At 47.8% G+C, this 21,489-nt stretch overlaps 1 protein-coding gene across 8 annotated transcripts in view; it reads left to right on the forward strand.

Moving 5' to 3' along the window:
• shank3b (SH3 and multiple ankyrin repeat domains 3b) overlaps positions 1–20,604 on the forward strand; it is a 37,208-nt gene extending 16,604 nt beyond the window's left edge. The window contains exons 3-29 of one of the 8 annotated variants that reach the window (XM_086201585.1): positions 1,122–1,293; positions 1,444–1,483; positions 1,552–1,647; positions 3,494–3,565; positions 4,100–4,208; positions 4,361–4,512; positions 4,844–4,973; positions 5,105–5,142; positions 5,249–5,365; positions 5,449–5,526; positions 5,807–5,873; positions 6,944–7,166; positions 8,619–8,794; positions 8,869–8,982; positions 9,092–9,167; positions 9,791–9,873; positions 10,385–10,509; positions 10,586–10,718; positions 11,253–11,333; positions 11,448–11,465; positions 11,708–11,838; positions 11,969–12,062; positions 12,330–12,908; positions 13,157–13,447; positions 13,681–14,977; positions 15,085–15,111; positions 16,150–20,604. In XM_086201585.1, the coding sequence (XP_086057711.1) occupies positions 1,157–1,293; positions 1,444–1,483; positions 1,552–1,647; positions 3,494–3,565; positions 4,100–4,208; positions 4,361–4,512; positions 4,844–4,973; positions 5,105–5,142; positions 5,249–5,365; positions 5,449–5,526; positions 5,807–5,873; positions 6,944–7,166; positions 8,619–8,794; positions 8,869–8,982; positions 9,092–9,167; positions 9,791–9,873; positions 10,385–10,509; positions 10,586–10,718; positions 11,253–11,333; positions 11,448–11,465; positions 11,708–11,838; positions 11,969–12,062; positions 12,330–12,908; positions 13,157–13,447; positions 13,681–14,977; positions 15,085–15,111; positions 16,150–16,744 (5,079 nt within the window). In that variant the 5' untranslated portion in view covers positions 1,122–1,156 and the 3' untranslated portion in view covers positions 16,745–20,604. Of the gene's footprint in view, positions 1–1,121; positions 1,294–1,443; positions 1,648–3,493; positions 3,566–4,099; positions 4,209–4,360; positions 4,513–4,843; positions 4,974–5,104; positions 5,143–5,248; positions 5,366–5,448; positions 5,527–5,806; positions 5,874–6,943; positions 7,167–8,618; positions 8,795–8,868; positions 8,983–9,091; positions 9,168–9,790; positions 9,874–10,384; positions 10,510–10,585; positions 10,719–11,252; positions 11,334–11,447; positions 11,466–11,707; positions 11,839–11,968; positions 12,063–12,329; positions 12,909–13,156; positions 13,448–13,680; positions 14,978–15,084; positions 15,112–16,149 lie in introns of all 8 variants that reach the window. The other 7 variants (XM_086201583.1, XM_086201581.1, XM_086201582.1 and 4 more) reach the window with 7 other exon arrangements.
• The last annotated feature ends 885 nt before the right edge of the window (positions 20,605–21,489 follow it).

Consider the following 21,489-nt stretch of genomic DNA (forward strand, 5'->3'; position numbering starts at 1 on the left):
TATCTATCATCCATCCATCTATCTATCATCCATCCATCTATCATCTATCTATCATCTATCTATCTATCTATCATCTATCATCTATCTATCTATCATCTATCTATCTATCTATCATCTATCTATCATCCATCCATCTATCTATCATCCATCCATCTATCATCTATCTATCATCTATCTATCTATCTATCATCTATCATCTATCTATCATCTATCATCTATCTATCATCTATCATCCATCCATCTATCATCTATCTATCTATCTATCTATCTATCATCTATCTATCTATCTATCATCTATCTATCTATCTATCTATATATATACATATATATATATATACACATATATATATGTATATATATATATATTTGCTTCATGTGTTGAAAAAGCAAAACGTGGGAAAAAAAACCTCAGTGGGAGGATCTGATTAATGCGAATATTTATTTTTTTTGACAGTCAGGAACAAAAAGCAACAAAGGTCTAATTTGCTGAAGTGAACTTGGACAAAAATCACAAAATGAATGTTGATCTTTGATTTGATAAGACTAACAGCCTACATTGAGCTGCTTAGCTGAGGTAGCTGCTGATGTGGTACAACATTTTTCATTCCTCACAATTCATGAGACAGGTAGAGATTGTTGCATGATGTAGTGGTCCGCCATAACGTTGCTAAGTTTTTTGGGGGTTGATGAGTAAATAAAAACTTTGTTTGTGAACTTGCGTAAAGAACTGGGCAGGGCTGCTGATGTTAGCATTCGACAGACAGAATGAGTCCAGAAGGATGTTTTATAGTTTTTGTCTTTTATTTTTCCAGATGGAATTACTTTTACATGTCAATGTGGTTAATTTCATGTTTTGGCCCTTGGAAGTATCACTTGGTGTGTCTATGCTAGCAGTTCGCTAACTTTACAGATGAACTTGTATAGTTTCAGCTCACATTGGAACCAGTCAACACATTATGTTCAATTTTACACTGGTTTCGCTCTTTAAGTCTTCAAAAAGACAAAGCTCATGAAATTAAGAATGTTAATTTTACAGCAAACTTTCAACAAACTGTTGTTAGTGACCATTAGCATGTTTGCTAACAAGCAGCAGACTGTAATAACAGCTGTTTGTTTTTTAGCCACATGCCTCTGAGTCCGGCTGCTGACACCAAACATGATCGCCCACGGCAACAGGCGGTTACTAACGGCAACCCGACAGGCTCTGCTGTTGCCAGGGACGACGACACAGAGGACACACCCACTGGAAACAGCATCGTCGTCCGCATTGGCATCCCGGACCTGCAGCAGACGGTAACACTTAGTTGTACGGGTTAAACCAGCAGCCTGACTTCTGGTTTAAAAACACCAAATGAATGAAGCAGTAGGACAAACCTGTGTGTCTGTCTGTGTCTGTCTCTCTGCCTGTCTCTCTGCCTGTCTCTCTGGCTCTGGCTCTCTCAGAAGTGTTTGCGGTTGGACCCAGAGTTACCAGTTTGGACCAGTAAGCAGAGGGTTCTGGTGACGTTGACTCAGTCTCTGTCGGATGTTTTGAACTATGGTCTCTTCCAGCCGGCGTTCAACGGCCGAGCTGGAAAGTTTCTGGACGAGGAGCGACTGCTGAAGGAGTATCCTCTTCCTCCCATCACACCGATCCCGTACCTGGAGGTGCAGTATAGCTCCTGTATTGTGTATCAGTGACATGGTTGTTCAACAAACCCACGAAAAAAGAAATGCCCGTCGATCTCAGCACTTTTTGCCCAGTTGGTATATGTCGGTAATTTCCTGAAACAGTTGTTGTTTCTAGTAGCCAAAAAAGGAGCAGCAGGACTGGGTATCCAACAATGAGTTGAGATAAAGTTGTTCAATAAAATCTCTTGACTTGAGGGGTTTCATGCTGGAGAGGGTCCAGAACTAGACTGCTCCACTCTTGTCAAGGCAACCTTTGCGTTGTTGGCCTCTTCGGCGTTTACCCTCTTCAGGGCCTCTGAGGATGAGCTGGTCCAGAGAGTCATGGTGTTCAGTTAACATGGCCTAACCCAAACCTGCTGCCCCAAGTGAACATGTTTGCCTGCAGGGGTTTAGATTTGCTGGCTTATATACTCGTTGGACTTGTGCTTCAGATGTGATGTTGACTCTATCAAGAATCTGTCAGTCTCTGCATTCAGCTTAGAATGGAGTTCCTCAGGGACATGGACAACTTGACCAGAGTGCACCTCGTTCCTTCTCTTTGGTTGAGCCATCCTGTGTGCTGACCGTTCTTTCAACATGACTTTCTTTCGCCATGCCTTCCAATCCAAAGAATCCTGCTGCAACTTGTGGTCCAGAGTTGAGAACTTTAAGCTTTTGCTTGGTACCTCCCCGTGACACCATCAGCCAGGTTGTAGATAAGGCATGTCTGGAGGTTCTGGGCAATTGGAAGCCATTCATTGTCTCCATCATAATGTTTTCCAAGTCGGTGTTATAAGCACAGAAGGAAGGAAGGAACTTTGACTGTCTACTGTCTGGTTGTGCTGTTCAAGGAAAGGCCAGGAGCTCTCATTGTATCATCGTTGTTCTCTTGCTCTTCACCACAAACCGTCATGCCAGATACAATCAAAGGCATTCCAGGGGTCATTGATGTTGGGGAACTGGTGACACTGGAGCGTGTGGGTCTTTATCAGGATTCTGATGTTGAATGTCATCTTAACGTCATCTTGGTCTGGGTTGTGCCTTTCCTTCTGTCCCCCTCATAGAAGAACCTGAAGCTTGACTCTTGGAGGACGACTGATCAGGCTATTTTTGGGTTGCCTTCCTTGGTGAAGGGAATGATCAAGGATTGTGTCCTTTCTTTACTTTCCCAGTTCTTCTGCTGGATCGGAAAATGTTCAGGTGGTTCTCACATGCCCTTAATCCTGCCATCAGGGACATGCAAGCTTGTTCTTCCGTTTTGTTCCAAGTCTTGTGTTGGAACACAATTTTGACCTTGGCAAGCTTTTGGGTGCAACAGTACCACATATTGAGATCCTCCCTTATGGTTGTCCAGTCTTGTCCTCCTGATTTCAGGTCTTACGCCTTAAGGTGTCCCATATGGATGTGACAAGCTCATGGGTAAGTCTTTTCATTACCGGTGAGTGACTGGCGGCGTACTCAACCAGTGAAGCCTTGGTCAGATGGAACCTGCTGGCTTTGGTGGCAGTGAAAATTCGAGACATTAAGAACGAATAGTACTGGGGAGGAGATGGACGCTGTCAGGCCTCTCCAAGCCAACTGCTGTGCTATGATGGATGTGTCTGTTAGACAGCTGGATCAGTCAAGGCCCAGGTCGACCCGGTTTCTTGCTGCAGTACCATCCATCTCAGGTCTTGAGTGACATTGGTTAGTGCAGTTGATCGATTGATTTTTTGGTCTTTCTATGCAGTTGACAGTGCTGGGGCCACTTTTTGTTTTGTCAGTCCCCTCAAAGAGGTCCGGATAAGAGCAAGAATATGTAATATTACAAAGAAACACTTAATTTTTTATTGTCATTTCACAGTTCCGTTACAAGAGGAGAGTTTACACACAGAGCTACGTGGACGACAAGCAACTGGCCAAGCTGCACACCAAGGTACACACACATACACGCACATACACGCACATGAACGTAGAGGAGCAACTAATGAGTAAGTATCAACATAATCAGTCAGGTTTAGATTTATTGACCACATTCAAGGTAGACGATGGTGAACTGGAAGAGTCATATTGACTGTGGCCTACTACACCTCCTCTGGGCAGACCTTCAACGATACTCATGTCACTGTCACCATTTGATCCATGTGGTCCAATCATTTTGGGGGGTCTAGAAGAGCCTTGCGCTGAAATAATTCATTCACAGTCAAATTAGCTTTGCGCTAAATAGCAGATTTTCATTGAAGTCCATGGAGGGATGAAGCCTCAGCCACAGATGATCAATGATTTGATTTGGACTAAAAGGTGGTCAAATGCAGGATCCAGGTAGACTTTCTTCAGTACTTTGAGACCAGGTGGTTTTTGACATTTTCAGTCTAAATTCACGTGAAGCCAATTAGCACAAAGACTTCTTATTCTTTACAGAGTCCGAATTTGTTTGCTTCTCCAGAAAATGAGCATTTGTAATTTTCAGGCAAACCTGAAGCGCTTCATGGAACATGTCCACCAGAAGAATGTGGAGAAGGTTTCCAAATGGTTGGAAAAAGGCCTGGACCCCAACTTCCATGACTCTGACAGTGGGGGTGAGAACAAATATTCTTGAAATGCTGCTTTTATGATAGTTACTTTTTTCACCCAGTGATTCTGGTCCAGCTGCTGGTCGGTTTACTCTCTTATTTTGAAACGAAGATGAAGGTTAAATCAGAGATCCTGTGTCGTCCCTGTTTCATCCCAGAGTGTCCCCTGACTCTGGCTGTCCAGCTGGAAGAAAGCTGTGAGTTGATTAAAGTTCTTCGAAGTGGTGGCGCCCATCTGGACTTCCGGACTAGAGATGGCATCACTGCCCTGCACCGGGCCGTCCTGTGCAGGAACAGTGCTTCGCTCACTGTGAGAACCTTTACATTTATGTTGTGCTCACCAGTGGGGAGGTGGGTCAGTTGACAGAAGTTATGAAGCTGTTTTTACTGAAATGTAATGAGATGAAATAAAAACTGTATACACTATAAAGTAATCAAATACAAATATTTCTACTTGTTGCTGTCCATTACTGGTTTTAAACCAGGTTCTAAGAGCTTTGATACAGTGGTGAACACTGAAGGTTCAAAACTTTAACAGCATTTCGGGAAAATGTCAAGTTTTGGTTCCTTTTAATGTTTCACAAAATGTCACACTAGGTTCTGCATTTGGGGACTAACCATCCTGGTTCTGGTGTTTCTAGACCTTGCTGGACCTCGGAGCATCTCCAGACTACAAAGACAGCCGTGGTCTGACTCCCCTCTACCACTCGGCCATGGTAGGTGGCGCCCCCTACTGCTGTGAGCTGCTGCTTCAGGACCATGCCACCATAGGTATGGAGGGGTCACAGGGGTCAATGCAGCGAATAACATCGCTGCTCGTTAAACAGCGTGGCTGCATTCAGTGCTTTACTGATTCTGTATGTGCAAGACAGCTGACAGAATTATGGTTGTCATGGTTGCAGGGATGACTGATGAGAACGGATGGCAGGAAATCCACCAGGTCTCCCACACACACACACACACACACACACACAGAGTTAAATTACTCCACTGATTAGGACAAGTTCAAGCCCTGTACAATTATGTTTTTGTGTGTGTGGGTTCAGGCGTGTCGCTATGGTAACGTGCAGCACTTGGAGCACCTGCTGTTCTATGGAGCTGACATGAGCTCCCAGAATGCATCAGGAAACACCGCACTGCACCTCTGTGCTCTCTATAACCAGGTAACTCAGCCTAGTCCGGGTGACCGCCTTCTGGCTCCTGTTTATTTGGTCGTTACTAAAACAACATTGGTCTGGGTTTTCAGGACAGCTGCGCCCGAGTGTTACTATTCAGAGGAGCCAATAAGGACATCAAAAACTACAACAACCAAACTGCCTTTCAGGTAACAAATCACCAATAGCTTTTGTAGATAAAAAAAACCCTACAAAACTAGACTGCCTCTAAGGTAAAAACTCCAAAACAGAGACCTAAAACATCTGAATGGAGAATCCAGGAAAATCCACCTGAGTATGGAAGTGGAGAGTTGGTTCATTCAGTAAAGGAAAATGTTCCTGAATGCTAAATGCTGGAGTTTGCAGTATTTTCTCAGATGGTCCTCAAGCGAGGCCTGATGACTCACTTGGCTGTGTGTTCTGACTGTAATGGATGCCGCCCTCTTGTAGGTGGCCATCATCGCTGGGAACTTTGATCTGGCAGAAATCATCAAGATCCATAAAACCTCTGACGTCGGTGAGTTGGCTACCGGTTTTTATCACGTACACCAAAACTGCGTGACAAGTTCCTCCACTTCTGATTGAAACTGAAGCAATGACGAGTGGAGAACTACAAGTACTGGTGTGAACGTAGGTCTGATCGCTGAGGCACTTCAGGAGGTGCCGGAATCCACCGATCAATAACGGAGGTCTCGCTCAAGCTGTTGTTTTTATCACCGTTTGTCCTCTGAGGCACAGGGTTCATCGTAAATAATCTTCATTTTGAACCCAACCGTCCATCAGCGTGAGGGGGAGGAGACGGGTGAGCTCCTGCTTTCACGCGACAGAGAGTACGGAGACACCAGCGGTCGTCCCTGGAAACAATACATGTGTTTATTTGGATGAAGAACGCCGACAAACTTTTTCTATCAATAAAAATGACCTGAGTCTGTCAGTGTCAGACAGACATTGGTATCATCACCTGCTGGTTGTAAAGTTCTCAGACAATCATTTTGGTCCCCATGGGTCATTTGGCTCCGCCTCCTGATTGTTCCACTTGTCAGCCAGGAAAACTACAAGTCGACTGGGATTCTTCAAGTTCGGGATGCTCCTATTTGTCACTGTTGGCTGGTTTCAGTTTGTTTATTTTTTTAGACAACAGGAATAAGCTCTTAGCTTAGCTTAGCTTAGCTTAGCTTAGCTGCCCCTCTCACAGGAGCTCACATCTCTGACATCACCTGGGATTTAACCGCTACAGAGACATTCGAGCCAGCGGTGAACCTCAGCACCTCATTCAGCCGGACAGTAACCAGAGAGCAGTCACTCGATTTTTATTTACCCGGTCCAGGCAGAGAAGAGCTGGATGGGAGGTGATGTGAAAATAGCGTCCAGACTGGAAAATACCAGACGTTCCCTTCAATCCCACGTCAGAGTCGCCCGCGTCCAGCAGGAAATATCAGTCTGAGCTGAGCCGAGACCACGCGGCTGCAGGTCTGGCGAGCCAGACGTGATAACGTGGAGCGACAATAAAAATACTGCAGTAAAACCTGGATGTCTGCCTGATGTTTACTCTCTGCGCTTGTGTTGCTGTGTGTTTTTGTGCCCAAGTAGTTCCTTTCAGAGAAACTCCCTCCTTCACCAAACGCCGCCGGATGGGCGCCATCAAGACACCAGCTGGCAACGGCTTGTCCTCGCCACGTTCTCTGATTCGCTCAGCCAGTGACAACGCTCTGGAAAGCCCCGCCTCATCACCGGGCCCCTCCCTGCAAAGCCTGGAAACACACCACGATACACACACACACTCGCTACGACGTCACACTCGCCGGCTCAGGTACACACACACACACACACACACACACACACACACACACACACACACACACACACTGGCTCAGCACGTGGCAATGAACACGCTTCAGCTCTCAATCTGCAAATGTGGATCAATAATGAAAGCACATTCTTCTAGACTTCCTGTCATCGTCAAACCACACGATCAACGCTTGAGACTGAAACGAGTCCTCGCTGGCGTTCTGTCACTCCCAAGAACTGAATCACCATTTTACCACCCAACTGTCCCGTCGTGTTCCGGCTTCAAGACGAAAATGCTTCATAGTTGCTTTAAACTGCTGTGATGGACATTTTCTCTGAGATTTTGTCAACCAAACATTCTATTAGCAGAATAATAGGAAGATTAATTAATCGTGAAATGAGTGCTGGAGCAACCGTCATGGCTGCAGCGTCAGAGAAAATCACTTCATCGCCGTTGCAGCCTCTCCCGCTCTCAGCTGGCGGGCCGGCCTCCTCGCCAGAACCGCTTCTGTAATTTCATGTCACGATGACGATGATTTATAACTTGAAGCCAGAGTCACGCCCACAGTCTAGTGGAGACATTAGGTACAACATCTGGAATGATTTACAGCACGAAACAGGTCGTCGGCGTCGCCTCGTCACTGTTGGCGTCGTTGGCTCCAGATCAGATCTTTTTCTGTCCATACTGTCTTTACATCAGACATCAGATTTGCTGAGTCCAGATGTCACCAACTGATCTGCTAGACCCAAACTTGAAACGCCCAGAGAGACAGGATGCCAGCGATGCAACAGACACTTGGGAGACACGCCTGTGTGAATCAGATTCAGATCAGATCTCAAACCACCTCGCAATCTGGTTTGAGTCAGACTTCATGTGTTTTTGGCTTGTCGGAAATTTTGAAAGTCAATATGGATTCAATGCAGGTGTCATCTGAATACAGTGTGGATGTAATCTGGATGTAATCTGGATATAATCTGGATGTAATCTGGATGTAATCTGGATATAATCTGGATGTAATCTGAATGTAATCTGGATGTAATCTGGATGTAATCTGAATGTAATCTGGATATAATCTGGATGTAATCTGGATGTAATCTGGATGTAATCTGGATATAATCTGGATATAATCTGGATGTAATCTGAATGTAATCTGGATATAATCTGGATGTAATCTGGATGTAATCTGGATATAATCTGGATGTAATCTGGATGTAATCTGGATATAATCTGGATGTAATCTGGATGTAATCTAATAAAAATGATAATATGGACACAGTCAAGATACAGTCAGGACATCATCAGCTATAATCTGGATCTGATCTAGATTCAGTTTGGGAATCATCTCCATGTTACTTGTGTAACCTGGATACACCAAAACCAGCGTCAGGCGTTCGTTCTGAAGAAGGCCTTTGTTAGCACGATTGGCCTCCAGGCTCATGACTGTGAGGCATTAAGGAACAAACATGTGTGCAGCCCGAGCGGCGGAGGTCACGTAGAGACCAGCCCCCCCGCCTCTCCTCCTCCCACCCCCCAGATGAGGAAGAAGAGGCTGTATAGTGCCGTGCCAGGACGCACCTTCATCGCCACCCGCTCCCATGTCCCCCAGGGGCCCGGAGAGATCCAGCTGCACCGAGGAGAGAGGGTGAAAGGTCAGTAGATCCCCTCTGACAGAGTGGATCACAGGGACCGTGTTCTGATGGGTTTGTGTGTTGTGGATCTACAGTTCTATCGATAGGTGAAGGAGGCTTCTGGGAAGGAAGCGTGAAGGGAAGAACCGGCTGGTTTCCTGCAGACTGCGTGGAGGAAGTCCAGATGAGACAGTACGACCCCAGACTGGGTAAATATTACTGCATATCTATATATATATCTATATAGACACATACATGTATATGAAGTATGGCGGTATACGAGGTAGTGCGCTGCATATACGCTGATGTTTGTTTCAGAGACGAGGGAGGACCGCACCAAGAGACTCTTCAGACATTACACTGTCGGCTCCTATGACAACTACACCTCCTACAGGTGAAACACTGGCACTACACTTCCCACAACCACCTGCCAGGGTGTTTCATCATCATACACACAGAATAACCAAGGTTCCAACATGATAATTACAAGTGGGGAGGAGCCGATAGTCGTATTCTTTTGTTCATTGATTTGAATACTACCAACATTAGTTCAATATACTGCATAATTATGAACAGGAGGCATAAGTGATCGTTGAAAATATAAAAATATACTGTTCATATGACAGTATCCCACCATAGTGTCGTCATGTCAACCGTGAAAGCAGGGTTCAGCACGCCATGATGAGTGCTGTTTGATATATACAGCATGTTAGCTTTCTGTTAGAACTTACATTTTAATTCAATTGAAGTATTTGCCAAATATAGGAGACATTTCCGATATTCCTCCTCGATCGGCTTCTTCATCTCCGCCAAGAAGGTCATGTGATCACTGCTCGTGTTTGTTGGTTTGCAGTCAAACAGCTGACAGAGAAACATCGATGTTGATGTGATTGTTGGTGTTTTGACGGCGTTTGTTGAGCTGATGGGTTTCAGAGGGAGGTGAAGTGAGTCGCCGTGTTTGGTGGCTCGGAGGAACCGGCGTTAACGGATTGTGATGATTCTGTGTTCATGTGTCAGCGACTACGTGATCGAGGAGAAGACGGCGGTGCTGCAGAAGAGAGAGAGCGAGGGATTCGGCTTCGTCCTCCGAGGAGCTAAAGGTAGCAGCGGCGGTAGGATGGTGGAGGAGTGGTGGGTGTTCGGAGGTGTTGCGAAGGAAGAGAGACGCTATTTAAAACACTTCAGAGGAAGAATCCAATTCCTGGCAGCAGCGTTTAATAATCTCGTTCCGGTCCAACCATGAGAACGAGATTGTTCCTGGTGTCTCAGAGGGTGAATGTCAGAGAGAATGAGTGTGTGTGAAAGCTCCTGATGTGAAGAACACAACCAGCAGAGCAGGTAGAAATGAAAAGGCCTGGAACAACGGACAGGTGCGGTTCAGCTGAGGTGCTGTGTCAGCTTCCTTCCTTCTAAAACGTTGTTGGCGTTCTGCTGGCCGACCTCACGTCTCTGTCAGTTCGCTGATCTGAATGGTTGAAGTTAACCCCTTAAATACCAGAGTACCTGATTAAACTGAGATTCCAGGTGAGCTCAGAGAAGCACCGTCACTCAAAGATGCTTCTTTAAACTTTATTCTAACTTAATCATACTTTTGCCTTTTTCTGTTTCAAGCCGAGACCCCCATTGAAGAGTTTGCCCCCACCCCCGCATTTCCTGCTCTTCAGTACCTGGAGTCAGTCGACCAGGGGGGAGTGGCCTGGAGGGCGGGGTTAAGGACCGGAGACTTCCTCATCGAGGTGACACCTCTTCTCAAACGCAGCACAAATATCTCTCTGAATAAGTGTGACAGCATGACTGTCGCGGTGTGTCCAGGTGAACGGCACCGACGTGGTGAAGGTGGGTCACCGGCAGGTGGTGGCTCTGATCCGACAGGGAGGAAGCCGCCTGCTGATGAAGGTCGTGTCCGTTTCACGAAAATCAGACGCAAACCTGATCAGGAAGAAAGGTGAAACTGTCTGTTACTGACCATTATGGAGGTTGTTACCTTATTTAGTCTAAAACTCCCAGACATCAGCGCGGCGAATGTGTCTGAACTTTGACCCCCGAACAATCCACCCTCGACTCCTTTGGAACATTTCCAACAACTTTGGAATTGAATTAGCATCACAAACGCTTCAACATGACAATCATGTAACAAGCCTCGTTTTATTAAGGCAGGCGAAGATGGAGCTATGCTAACCCTTCCTGCCCACAACCATTCATCGTGCTAAGCTAACTAGCCTGGGTCCCAGCTCCCTGGGGGAGGGGCTCTGTTTCCTCTAGGTCTTTCATCTATGACTTTCTCTAAAACTTGCCGTGTCCCTTTAACAAGTGGACCCCTCACTTAGAGCTCGTGTTTCAGTCACATCCTCACTGTGTGCTGTGCTGATGTGTTGTTCCCCCCCTCAGGAGTGTGCTGACACAACTGATTCTGGGATTCTGCACAAATGTTTCTCTGGTTAAACTCTTGACAGCTCACTGATTGATTCTTCTTCTGTAGCCCCGCCCCCTCCAAAACGAGCCCCCAGTACCTCGTTGACACTCCGATCCAAGTCCATGACCGCTGACCTGGAGGAGATAGGTAAAGCAAACACACACACACACACACACACACACACACACACACACACACACACACACACACAGTAAGTCAGCCTGTAGCAGTGAGTGTTGTTGACCTCTGCTCTATCTGCAGCAAGGAGGAGACGCTTCGGTGAGTCACATGACTGTGGTGGTGTGGTGGTCATCGTGCTGGTGTTTCTGTGGCTTTGCTCTTTTTGTGTCATGTGTTCTTATTGTGACGTAAAAGTGTGGTGACACGCGTTTTCGTGTGACGGCAGGATGTTGCATGTCTGTCACCAGTCAAGACGGGAGCCTGAACTCTCAAAGTCCCGCCTGATGTTTTCCTACTTATCATGACATCATGTGTTCATGTTCTTTTGTTACTTTCTGCAGAGAAACTAGATGAAATGCTGGCAGGAAGTACACAGGAAGTAGTGTTGCGGTCCCGCCCATCAGATGACTTCAGAGCAGCGACAGTCAAACAGCGACCGACAAGCCGACGAATCACTCAGGCAGAAATAAATGTAAGGCTAACAGTCAGACAACACAGCAGTATTAATACCTCGGTATAAATACTGTATCCTTCATTAGTTGTCATTATCATATTTCCGATTAACCTCTTGGTGTCTGCTTTTCACATATTTGTGTGTGTAGTCGTTGTTTGAGCGCCAGGGTCTGGTTCCCCCCTCGGCCCCAGAGAAGAGCACCATGGCTCTGCCAAGAGGGATGTCCAGAACCAAGAGCTTCGGTGAGACATCCCTTTGGAAAACATGTCCAACTCTGCCGAGGAGGCTAGCAGACCGTTAGCTTAACTTAGCATGGGAGGAGGAAACTACGAGCATAGCTTTGTCCGAGACATGACTATAGCTCACAAACACGTCATTTGTTTAACCATTGATAAAAAAAATTGCCTAAAAGTAATTCGTGATTTTACATCCCCCATCATCAAATATCTTGATGGTTTATCCTGTGCTGGTTGGCTGTATTCGTGAACGTCTCCATGGTTACCCCACAGGCACACCCGAAGACGACAGGATCACTGCTCTCATCAATGAAAGTCGCTTCCCTCGGAGCTCCTCACTCACAGACAGCTTCATCCCCCCGCCCCCTCAGACAGCTCCGCCCCCTCCTCCCTCCGCCTCCTCCACCTCTTCACTCTTCCTTCTTGACTCCGGGCCTCCTCCCTCCTTCCTCCCCCCTCCTCCTCCAGCCAGAGGGGAGGGGCTAACCCGCTCTAGCTTTAAGCCAGGGGCAGAGCCAAGGCTACAGGAGCTCTCGGACTCCCCAACGAGGAGCCACGCCCACGCTGAGCGCCAGAGAAAAGCGAGGTCCATGATCATCCTGCAAGACACGCCGCCACCACCGCTGCAGCCAGACATGCACGCTGCAGCCACGCACACACTGCACACTGCCACCCACACCTCCACGCTGTCTCTCCATAGCACCAGCTCCGCCCTTGGCCACTCACCGCTATCACGGCGCCGGGGACGGCCAATAGAAAACCCTTACGCTAATGTGGGACAGCAGATGCCACCCACTAAACCCCAGAGAAGAAAATCCCCGCTCCTGAAACAACTTCCTGTTGAGGAGCAGGGTTAGTATTTTTCTCTTCCTGTCCAAAGGATTCGCCAGCGTAGCACTCAGGAGCTGTTTCTTACTAGCATGGCACACGAACACGTTACCACTCGTATCACCTGAATCCTCATGAAGTTTACGCTAGAAGAAAATTTGATGATTTAATTAACTTACCAATAATTACAGGCATGTAGGCAAGAGAGAATAATCACTCAGAATCAGTCTGACTGACCCTGACAGACATGGGCTGACTGCTTTTTCTTACAGGACTGGGAATCAAAGACCACGATTTAAAGCCAGATGGTGGTGGACCCGGCAGCCCCAGCAGGGCGGAGTTATACCAGCAGCAGGTTCTTTCTGAGCGCGCTCGTGTCCAGGGCCGCCGGTCGTCCCTGTTCCTGTCCGTGGAGGGGGCAGGGTCAGAAAACCAGGTGCCACCCCTCCTTACTCAAAGTCATTCAATGGACGACCTTGGGGAACTTCCCCCTCCCGCCCCAGTCCTATCGCCCTCCCCGACACCTCACACCTTCCTCCACCCACTGACGGGAAAACCTCTAGGTTGGTCTCACCACTTTACATGAGCTGTCCTATTTTCAATTGATGTCAAAAACCCATTGTTAAAAAAAATTCTTTGAGTTAAAGATGAAAGTGATGAAAGTTTAAAGAGGACTAGGATAGAACCCTGTGGTACCCCACAGGATAGAAGGGGCCCTAGGACAGAACCATCGGGGGACGCACCATGTCCATCCACTCTCCAACGTCAACCCTTTATTCTTCTCTTTCCTCCTCAGATCCTTCATCTCCACTCGCCCTGGCTCTTGCTGCGCGAGAACGAGCACTCACCGCCCGCACGCCAAGCCCTGAGCCTCGAACTAAACACGCGTCTGCCTCAACCACTCCCATCCCCACCCCGGCCGCCAGCCCGGAGGGTAGACATAAGCGTACCCCTATCACCACCCCACAGAGCAGTCCAGAGCCACGATCCAAACGGACCACTCCCCAGACAAGCCCTGAGCAACGAACCAAGCGCACCACGCCCCAGACCAGTCCAGAGCTTAGGCATAAACGCATCACCCCACCCCTATTCCCCGATGGACAGGTGGAGCGTCCAGAAACAGAGGGAGGTGTGACATCACCTGCAGGACCCTCCCCTGAGCGATGGAGACCAGTCCCCCTGACAACTCTAGCCAATGAGAGTCACTCGACTCTCATTGACAGGCGAAGAAGCCTCACAGTTGGCAGCTCTGAGGAGGAGGGCGGGACATACACAGTCACGCTCCCACCAGCGTTGTTGTCCTCTAGCGATGAGGAGACGAGGGAGGAGTTGCGTAGAATTGGCTTGGTGACTCCACCTCCTGCATTTGCCAGCCCTCCGGCTCCTCCACCTCCATCTTCCCTCACCTTGTTGCCACGGCGAGGCGGGGAAGGAGGGGGAGGGGAGAGTGGTCCTGACTCCTTAGGTAGAAGAGGAGATGTGGAAGAAGGAGGTGAGGAGCGGCTCCATGACAGCTCCTCTCCCAGCTCACTCCCTCCATCCATCACCTTGGCCTCTCCTCCTGCTCCATCCTCTCCTTCCTCCCCTCCTGCTACTCACCCCTCACCCACCTCTGCTGCCACCTCTCCATCAGGCCTTAAACCCCGCCTTCGTTCACCTATTGGACGGGGTCGCTCAGCTCTTAGGGACCCACTGCTGAAGCAATCATCGGACAGTGAGCTTCTCCCCTCGGCTGCGTTGTCCTCCCCCACCTCCCCGCTCTCCTCCTCTCCTACTGGAAGTGGACGACAGCCACGATATCTGTTCCAGAGGAGGTCCAAGCTCTGGGGAGGTGGGGATGACCGTGGTGATGATCGTCGCGGCCTTAGCCCGGAAGAAGGAGTTGGTCGCCCGGCAGCGCTGGGAGGTCAGGGGTCAGGATCAGCAGTGGATCTGACCAGCCGATCAGCATCAGCGTTAGAGCTGAGCGGCAGGGCAGGGTCCGGGCTGGATCTTGCTAACCGGCTACAGCTACTGAACAAAGACTGTCACTCTCTGGGGGAGGAGCCGAGTCCCCTTGATCCAGGCAGGAGGTCACCAGTAGGCGGGGCCAGGTACTTCAGATTGCTGCAATACTTCAGTACTACTGACCTGATAGCACTACAGCGTGCGTGTGTGTCGGCGTGTGTTGTAACAGTATCTGTTATCTGTGTTGTTCCAGATGTGTGGACAGTGGCGAGAGTAAATCGTAGGTTTTTATCTCTGGTAAACACTTCTCGTATTTGGAGATGGTTTTCATGAGCTAACAGCTAACTCATGTGCACCCTCCTCACAGATGACTAACTACTAAATACCTGAAATTCTATCTTCTAATTTTTTTTGTAATTAAGCATGTTTATGATTTAGTAACCGTAGAAACGCAGGATGGGCTTTGCAGTTCCAATCATGTTGAAGCCATGCGCTAGTTAGGTAATGCTAGTTAGGTAATGCTAGTTAGGTAATGCTAGGTAGGTAATGCTAGGTAGCTAATGCTAGTTAACCCAATACTCTGATTAGTGGTGTTTTAGAAGTGGCTCTGTGCAGCTGTACTATATTGGTTGAAATTTAAAATTCCTATGGTCTTTGAAAAATAAATGAACCTTGGGCGCTTTGGGGAGGTCATGTGTGTGGCATGATGAGTTACTGCTGCATGTTCGTGAGATACTGTGGTGAATATTGATTTACTTAAATACATGTGCGTATCAGGCCAAGTAGTTTTAGTTAATTATTTAAGTCATCACCTTATGAAAGTTTACCTCCAAGTAATTAAAAATGAGTTCATGCAGTATAATTGGATGTTTTATCTTCATGTTAGTTTCTGTAGCAACCAGAGCGAACAGGCAAGCCCAGTGTCCAGGACGAGGCCGTTAAAGGTCTGGTTGGCTTCCATTTGCTGCATCAACGCTTTCTACTTCGTACTGAGCATGAACATCTTTTAGCCTTTACTTTAAAACTATGACATGTGACGAATGCAAACCCGGTTCAGAGAAGTTGAAACTCAAGGACCAGTGGCACCAGTGGCACCAGTGGCACCAGTGGCACCAGTGGCACCAGTAGCACCGGTGTCATTAGCACACAGCTACAGCTGCGGAAAGGTTTCACTTCCTCTGGCAAAATTATGTTGCCCACTAGAAATGAGAAGCTGGTTTGTTGTATTAACTGAATGTGCAGAAGATCGATCAAAAATGGCGCTTGAATGGATCAATGATTCGATGATGTCACTGACACCATGTTTCATGTGTTGTAGGTTGTTCTCCAGTCTTGGTGAACTCCACACAATCTCCCAGCGTGGGTACGGCGCCAGCTACACAGTCCGACCGGGGAGTCGCTACCCTGTCACCCGCCGGAGTCCCTCCCCCTCTCCCTCTCCCTCTGATAGGTCAATCGGGCTTGGCTCCTCCCCCAGCCCCTGCTCTGAGAGGCCAGATCTGAGCTCAGGTCGCGGCCTCACCATCCTGAAGTCGTCTAGTCTCAGTCTCCCATCAGAACCAAAGGAGGTCAGGTTTGTAATGCGAAGCGCCAGCGCACGAACCAGATCCCGTTCACCCTCACCATCCCCCCATGCCTCTCCGTGCCCCTCCCCGGTCCTCAGCGGGCCCCTGTTAGCCCTCAGGCCCTGGAGGCAGCGGCCCCTTAACCTATGGAATAAATACGACGTGGGTGATTGGCTGGAGAGCGTGGGGCTGGCCGAGCACCGCCAGCGCTTCCAGGAGCACGAGATCGAAGGCTCCCATCTCCCTGCCCTCACCAAGGAGGACTACGTGGAGCTGGGCGTTACCAGACTGGGACACCGAATCAACATTGAGCGGGCGCTCAGATTGCTACTGGACAGTTCCACTTGACCTCTCACCTTGACCTCTCACCTCTAGACGTCCTGAACTATGACCTCATAACTCCTGACCTCGGGTCAGACACTAGGCCGTCTCCTTGGCTAGGAGTTCTTAGCAGTAACTAAATCTTGAGAGCTTCTTTCGATGTGGAGCCCAGCTGCAAACAATCTGAGCGTCATTTTGTCTTATCAGCTCTTTAATCTTGAGAATATTGGCTTTGGTCAGATGTTTCTACCCCAAACAGAACCAGAACGTTGAACAACACATCAATAAAAGGTAGTTGCTGCTGCTAGCACAACAAAGGGCTAACACAGCTAAAGCACAATTTTCTAATCAGACCTGCTTTTCTCCAATACAGCGTTTACACAGAAAGTCATCAACCCAGGAGTCGGCCATCTTGGGGATACTGAACATACATAATAATGCAACCTAAGTGCCAAGACTAGTAGATTATATCTGAATGTTGCGGCTCAAAATGGTTGCTGTGGTTTTGGCGGCGCTAATGGAGGCCAAGAAAAGCATTTGAAGGACGACAGACTGGCGAAGTTCTTATTAATCAGGGAACAGCGAGCAAGGAGATGTCTGAGGATGGGAGCGTCTTTGATCGGCCAAACCGAACCAGCGTTTGTTCCGTTTGTTGGCTTATTTCTTGTCGGGGAGAAGAAACATTACTGTCTAAATTCAAGGTTGAAGACTAATAATTTGAACAGATATTGAGCTGCTGTTTCTTACATTTTTGGCTGAATAACATTTGCAGGATTCTGCTTTCAGCAGCACCGTATGCATGTCGGCTTCCACGCCTTCATCGTCAACAGAACACGGGTTTGCTGAAGAGACACCCAGCAGATGACGTGTGAAATACCAGGCAGAATGCTGGTCCCAGCCCAAGCAGAAGGAGGCGACTCATAGGTCCGTAGGCCAGAACCCTCCCTGCCGACTCAGTCTCCTCCGTGTGTTCACCTCAACGTTTCTGTTGTTTTAAAAACGTCAATTCAGCTCAATTTGAGCGTTCACGGCGGCCAGTTTATTAGTGTGGTTCTGCATGGATGAACACCTCCAGTATGGCCTCACATCAGGCTGACTGACAAAATCGGGATGTAGGCGCAAAATAGTTTGACAAAACTGAACTTTAACCTCAAGTACTTTTACCTCAGCGTTGCCAGGCAGAGGGACCCTGATGCCAGAAACCTGACTCATTTTACTCTGAAGAAGAACCTGTCTCCTGAAACCACTGCCAGGTTGGAAACAAGAAACTCTTCATGACTCAGTATGAACTCTTGCTTGTAGCTCAATCCTTTTTTTCATTCATCCACATTTAAATAAGATTTGTGGATTAAAAAAGGTCGACAAGGTTCATTGCAGGCTCAGAAAACCAAGAGGCGCTCGTGGGACTTGCTGATGTTTCTGCCTTAAGGGTTAAAATCCAGTTCCTGTCTCCCCTGAAGCCGTGGGTCCTGACGCTGAACGCTTCGTCTGATTTGTGCTCATTCACGCCAAATCAGTAAAGTTGTACTCACTGCTAATTAGCTACTTATCTAAATACTGACATTGACTGACCGTTAGTTGATAAAAGAACTGAAGTTTTCATGTTTTTTTCTGCTTTATTTTTGTAAATGACCTCAAAATACCTGGAAATACAGGATTTTGAGTTGTGGTTTAGCCTGCTCAAGCTAGCTGTTTAGCCTGTGACGTGCTCGGCTAGCTAGCTCTGCCTCACGTCAACAGGCTGAGGAGCAAAAGACCCTCGATCAAAGAGCTGATTTGACAAACTGACCACAACGAATCCATGAGTCTGTACGATTAGCGAGCCGCGGGGAGTCTGGGAGTCTCTCCTTTGCCGACAGGAGATTCCGTTCTTTTCTGAAACGACTCAGCATTTTTATTTTCACCAAATATCACTCATAAAGGATTTGTGTTAATTTTGAGTTCATATCTTAATGCCGATCATTTAGAATTTATCAATAACAAGTAATAATAATGTGGTGGTGATGACTTATAGAGTTTCTAATAGTTTGGAAATGATTTTGAGTTCCTTATGATTTGACAATGAGTTGAATTTCCAGGTCGTCACGGCGATGTGCTGGAGTTCATGATGATTTGTCAATGAGTGTGACTTTGTGCTGATGTGCTGTGTGTTTCAGGGAGAGCTGAGCAGAGCTCCAACTGTAAACCTCTCTGGTTTCTGACCTGCTTCTTGAGGGCTCACTGTACATGGTGCTACCTGTTTAAAGCCATTTGTACAGGAACTACCATTCACCCCACCTGTATCTTCCTGCTACTGACGCGTCTACTTTAACCCCTCTATTCCAGTTATTCCTTCATGAATCTTTTGTGCGTTGCAGTAACTTTCTAAAGAAAAAGGCCATAGATGGAATTTCCTCCCTGCCATATTGGGGATTGAAACCCTGCCATACATGGAGATTCCTCCAGACCATAGAGTTTCCCTGAGGCCAGAAATAGATTAACTACATCGGTGCGAGTTGCTGAGGTAACAACACAGGTGCCAGTAACTGCGGATGCTGATTGTACGGCGGTTCTGCTTGACTGCATCCTGCGGAACCGTCTTTCTTCCACGAGCTGAAATGTCTCCCTCCTGCGTGTTACAAGGTGAGTCAGCCTCCGTATCTGCTCGCTGGACGCTGACTGCAGCGGTTTGGGGTCTGCTGGGACCTGGACTAGAGGTGCTCCGGTTCTGATTGCAGAATTTGAGTATCCAGGGGTGATCCAACGCCACTGCATTACTAGAACAAAACACCCACCAACCCCTTGAAGCGTGGTTTGATCTGATTTCAGACATCAGGCTTGATGTTTGTCTTTCTGTCCCGACTGTCCAGCGTGACTCGGCCTGAACGAGGCCTTCGCGTCACTTCCTCTCAGTCTCAATGATCCCACCGTGTTTCTCACACGACGGCCTTCTGAATCAAGAATTTTCCAACCAGTGCAGGAGAGTCAAAGTAATTGTTTGGTCATACAGGTTCTGTATCATTGCATAAGTTGTTGAATTTCTGCGAGTCCAAGAACAAATATTCATATTGATATGAAAAAGTGTACAATAATAAGTTTGCTCATTTACAGTTTTTCGTAAGCTAACTAGCCTGCTAGTCATGCTAGCTGATGCACTTTAAACACGTATTTCCTGACAGGTTTTCTACCAAACAAGTAGATTTCAGCCTGTAACCTCACATTTCACAATCAGAACCAACACGGACGAACACGCCAGAATCCTCACACAAAACCAGGAAATGCTGATTTAGCAAATATGCTAACCTGACAGTAATGCTAGCTATCTTTATAAACTACAGAGCGAGGGAGTTCAAGTACGTCTGCTGACGTGTGACAGGCGTGACATCAGCAGGAGAAACGGTGGTCGGAGCGAAACAGAGTTTCCTCGTCGAGTTTTCTTACAGATGCTAATCATCACGCGTCACACATTGAGGTTGAACGCCATCATTCCTAGTTTCTTCATGCCATTAACATATTTATACTCTATGAATTTGGACACACAGTCAAAATGGCGGACAGTTATGATGAGAACACGCTGACTTCTCCTGGGAAACGCCTCAGCCTCACGCTGACTGGCTTTCTAACCTTGGCGTGACTCCTCCCTCTTATTGATATCCACCTTATGGTTTTCTTCCCTTTTTCCTTTCTAGCTTCCTCTTTTTACAGTATGTTTGTAGTTTATTCTGGAGTGAGTGGCGTTTGTGTACCTGTAGTTTTTCTTCCCTTTTCTAAAGACTAAAGAGCACACAATGACAACCGATGCGGTCGAGGCGGCGAGCGCAGAGCTCTGCAACACAACAGATTGTAATCTTTATAATAAACTGTCATTTAGTACAAAAATGGCTCGTGTTCTATTTCAGTTGACCTTTGACCTTGTTTTGCAATGAGAGCTTCAAGTCAGGTTAATGACTGATGGGTTTCACCTCAGCCCACCGGTGATAACACCTCCCAGGACTTGCAGGAAGTGGCTGCGCTCCTAAACCATGGGATACACACTTGGCATCATCATTTCCTGCTTTCACAAAGACACTCAAACGCAGTGTGGATGCTCTTAAAGCCTCCTTCCAGGAGCTGCAGCAGAGAAACAGCGTGGTCCAGGCAGGCAGAGGCACCTTACCCACGAGCCTCTGACCGACAGAACTGGAACAGGCTCACGGCGTCCAGGGGGCGGTCAGCTCCTGAGACCGCCGTGCCAGGGGAACCTGCCAGTAGCCGTGAGGGACGGATGGTGGTGAAGTTGCTTTGTCAAGTCGGTCCATGAAATCGTCCAAGCAGCCTGTTGGATGAGCGTAAGACCTGCATCTACGTATCTGATATTCATCTGTAACCAATACGAACCCTCCCTGAGCCGCCTTTGAGGCACGAGAACTGCAGCACTCACTCTTGGACACCATCGGTTTCTGGGAGCGCGCGTGTCTGACGGCGCTCAAGGAAGCGTGACGCTGGATGACATCGGTACAGCCTGGATTGGCCCAGAAACCCTCAGGTGGATGCTTGCGGGACTTCTCTCGGGGCCCCAGGAGCCGGCCATTCACAAACTCACGGAGCTTCAAAGTCTGACTGAACTTCTCCAGGACCCCAACAGCTGCTTCATGGTCTTCAGTAATTCTGACACAAAGTTTGAGCCCTGACCAGGATCTCCTGAGGGAAACCAACCCTTGAGAAGAACTGCACAGGGGTCTTGGTCCTCGACCCAAACCTGGAGCTCAGGAGAGTAGATCGGGAGATGCTGTTCAAGAACACTGGTTTCTCGG

This window comes from Aulostomus chinensis, chromosome 4 (genome assembly GCF_037954235.1).
Source record: "Aulostomus chinensis isolate RoL2024-O1b breed Wild chromosome 4, RoL_Achi_v1.0, whole genome shotgun sequence".
In the NCBI taxonomy this organism is placed as follows: Eukaryota; Metazoa; Chordata; class Actinopteri; order Syngnathiformes; family Aulostomidae; genus Aulostomus; species Aulostomus chinensis.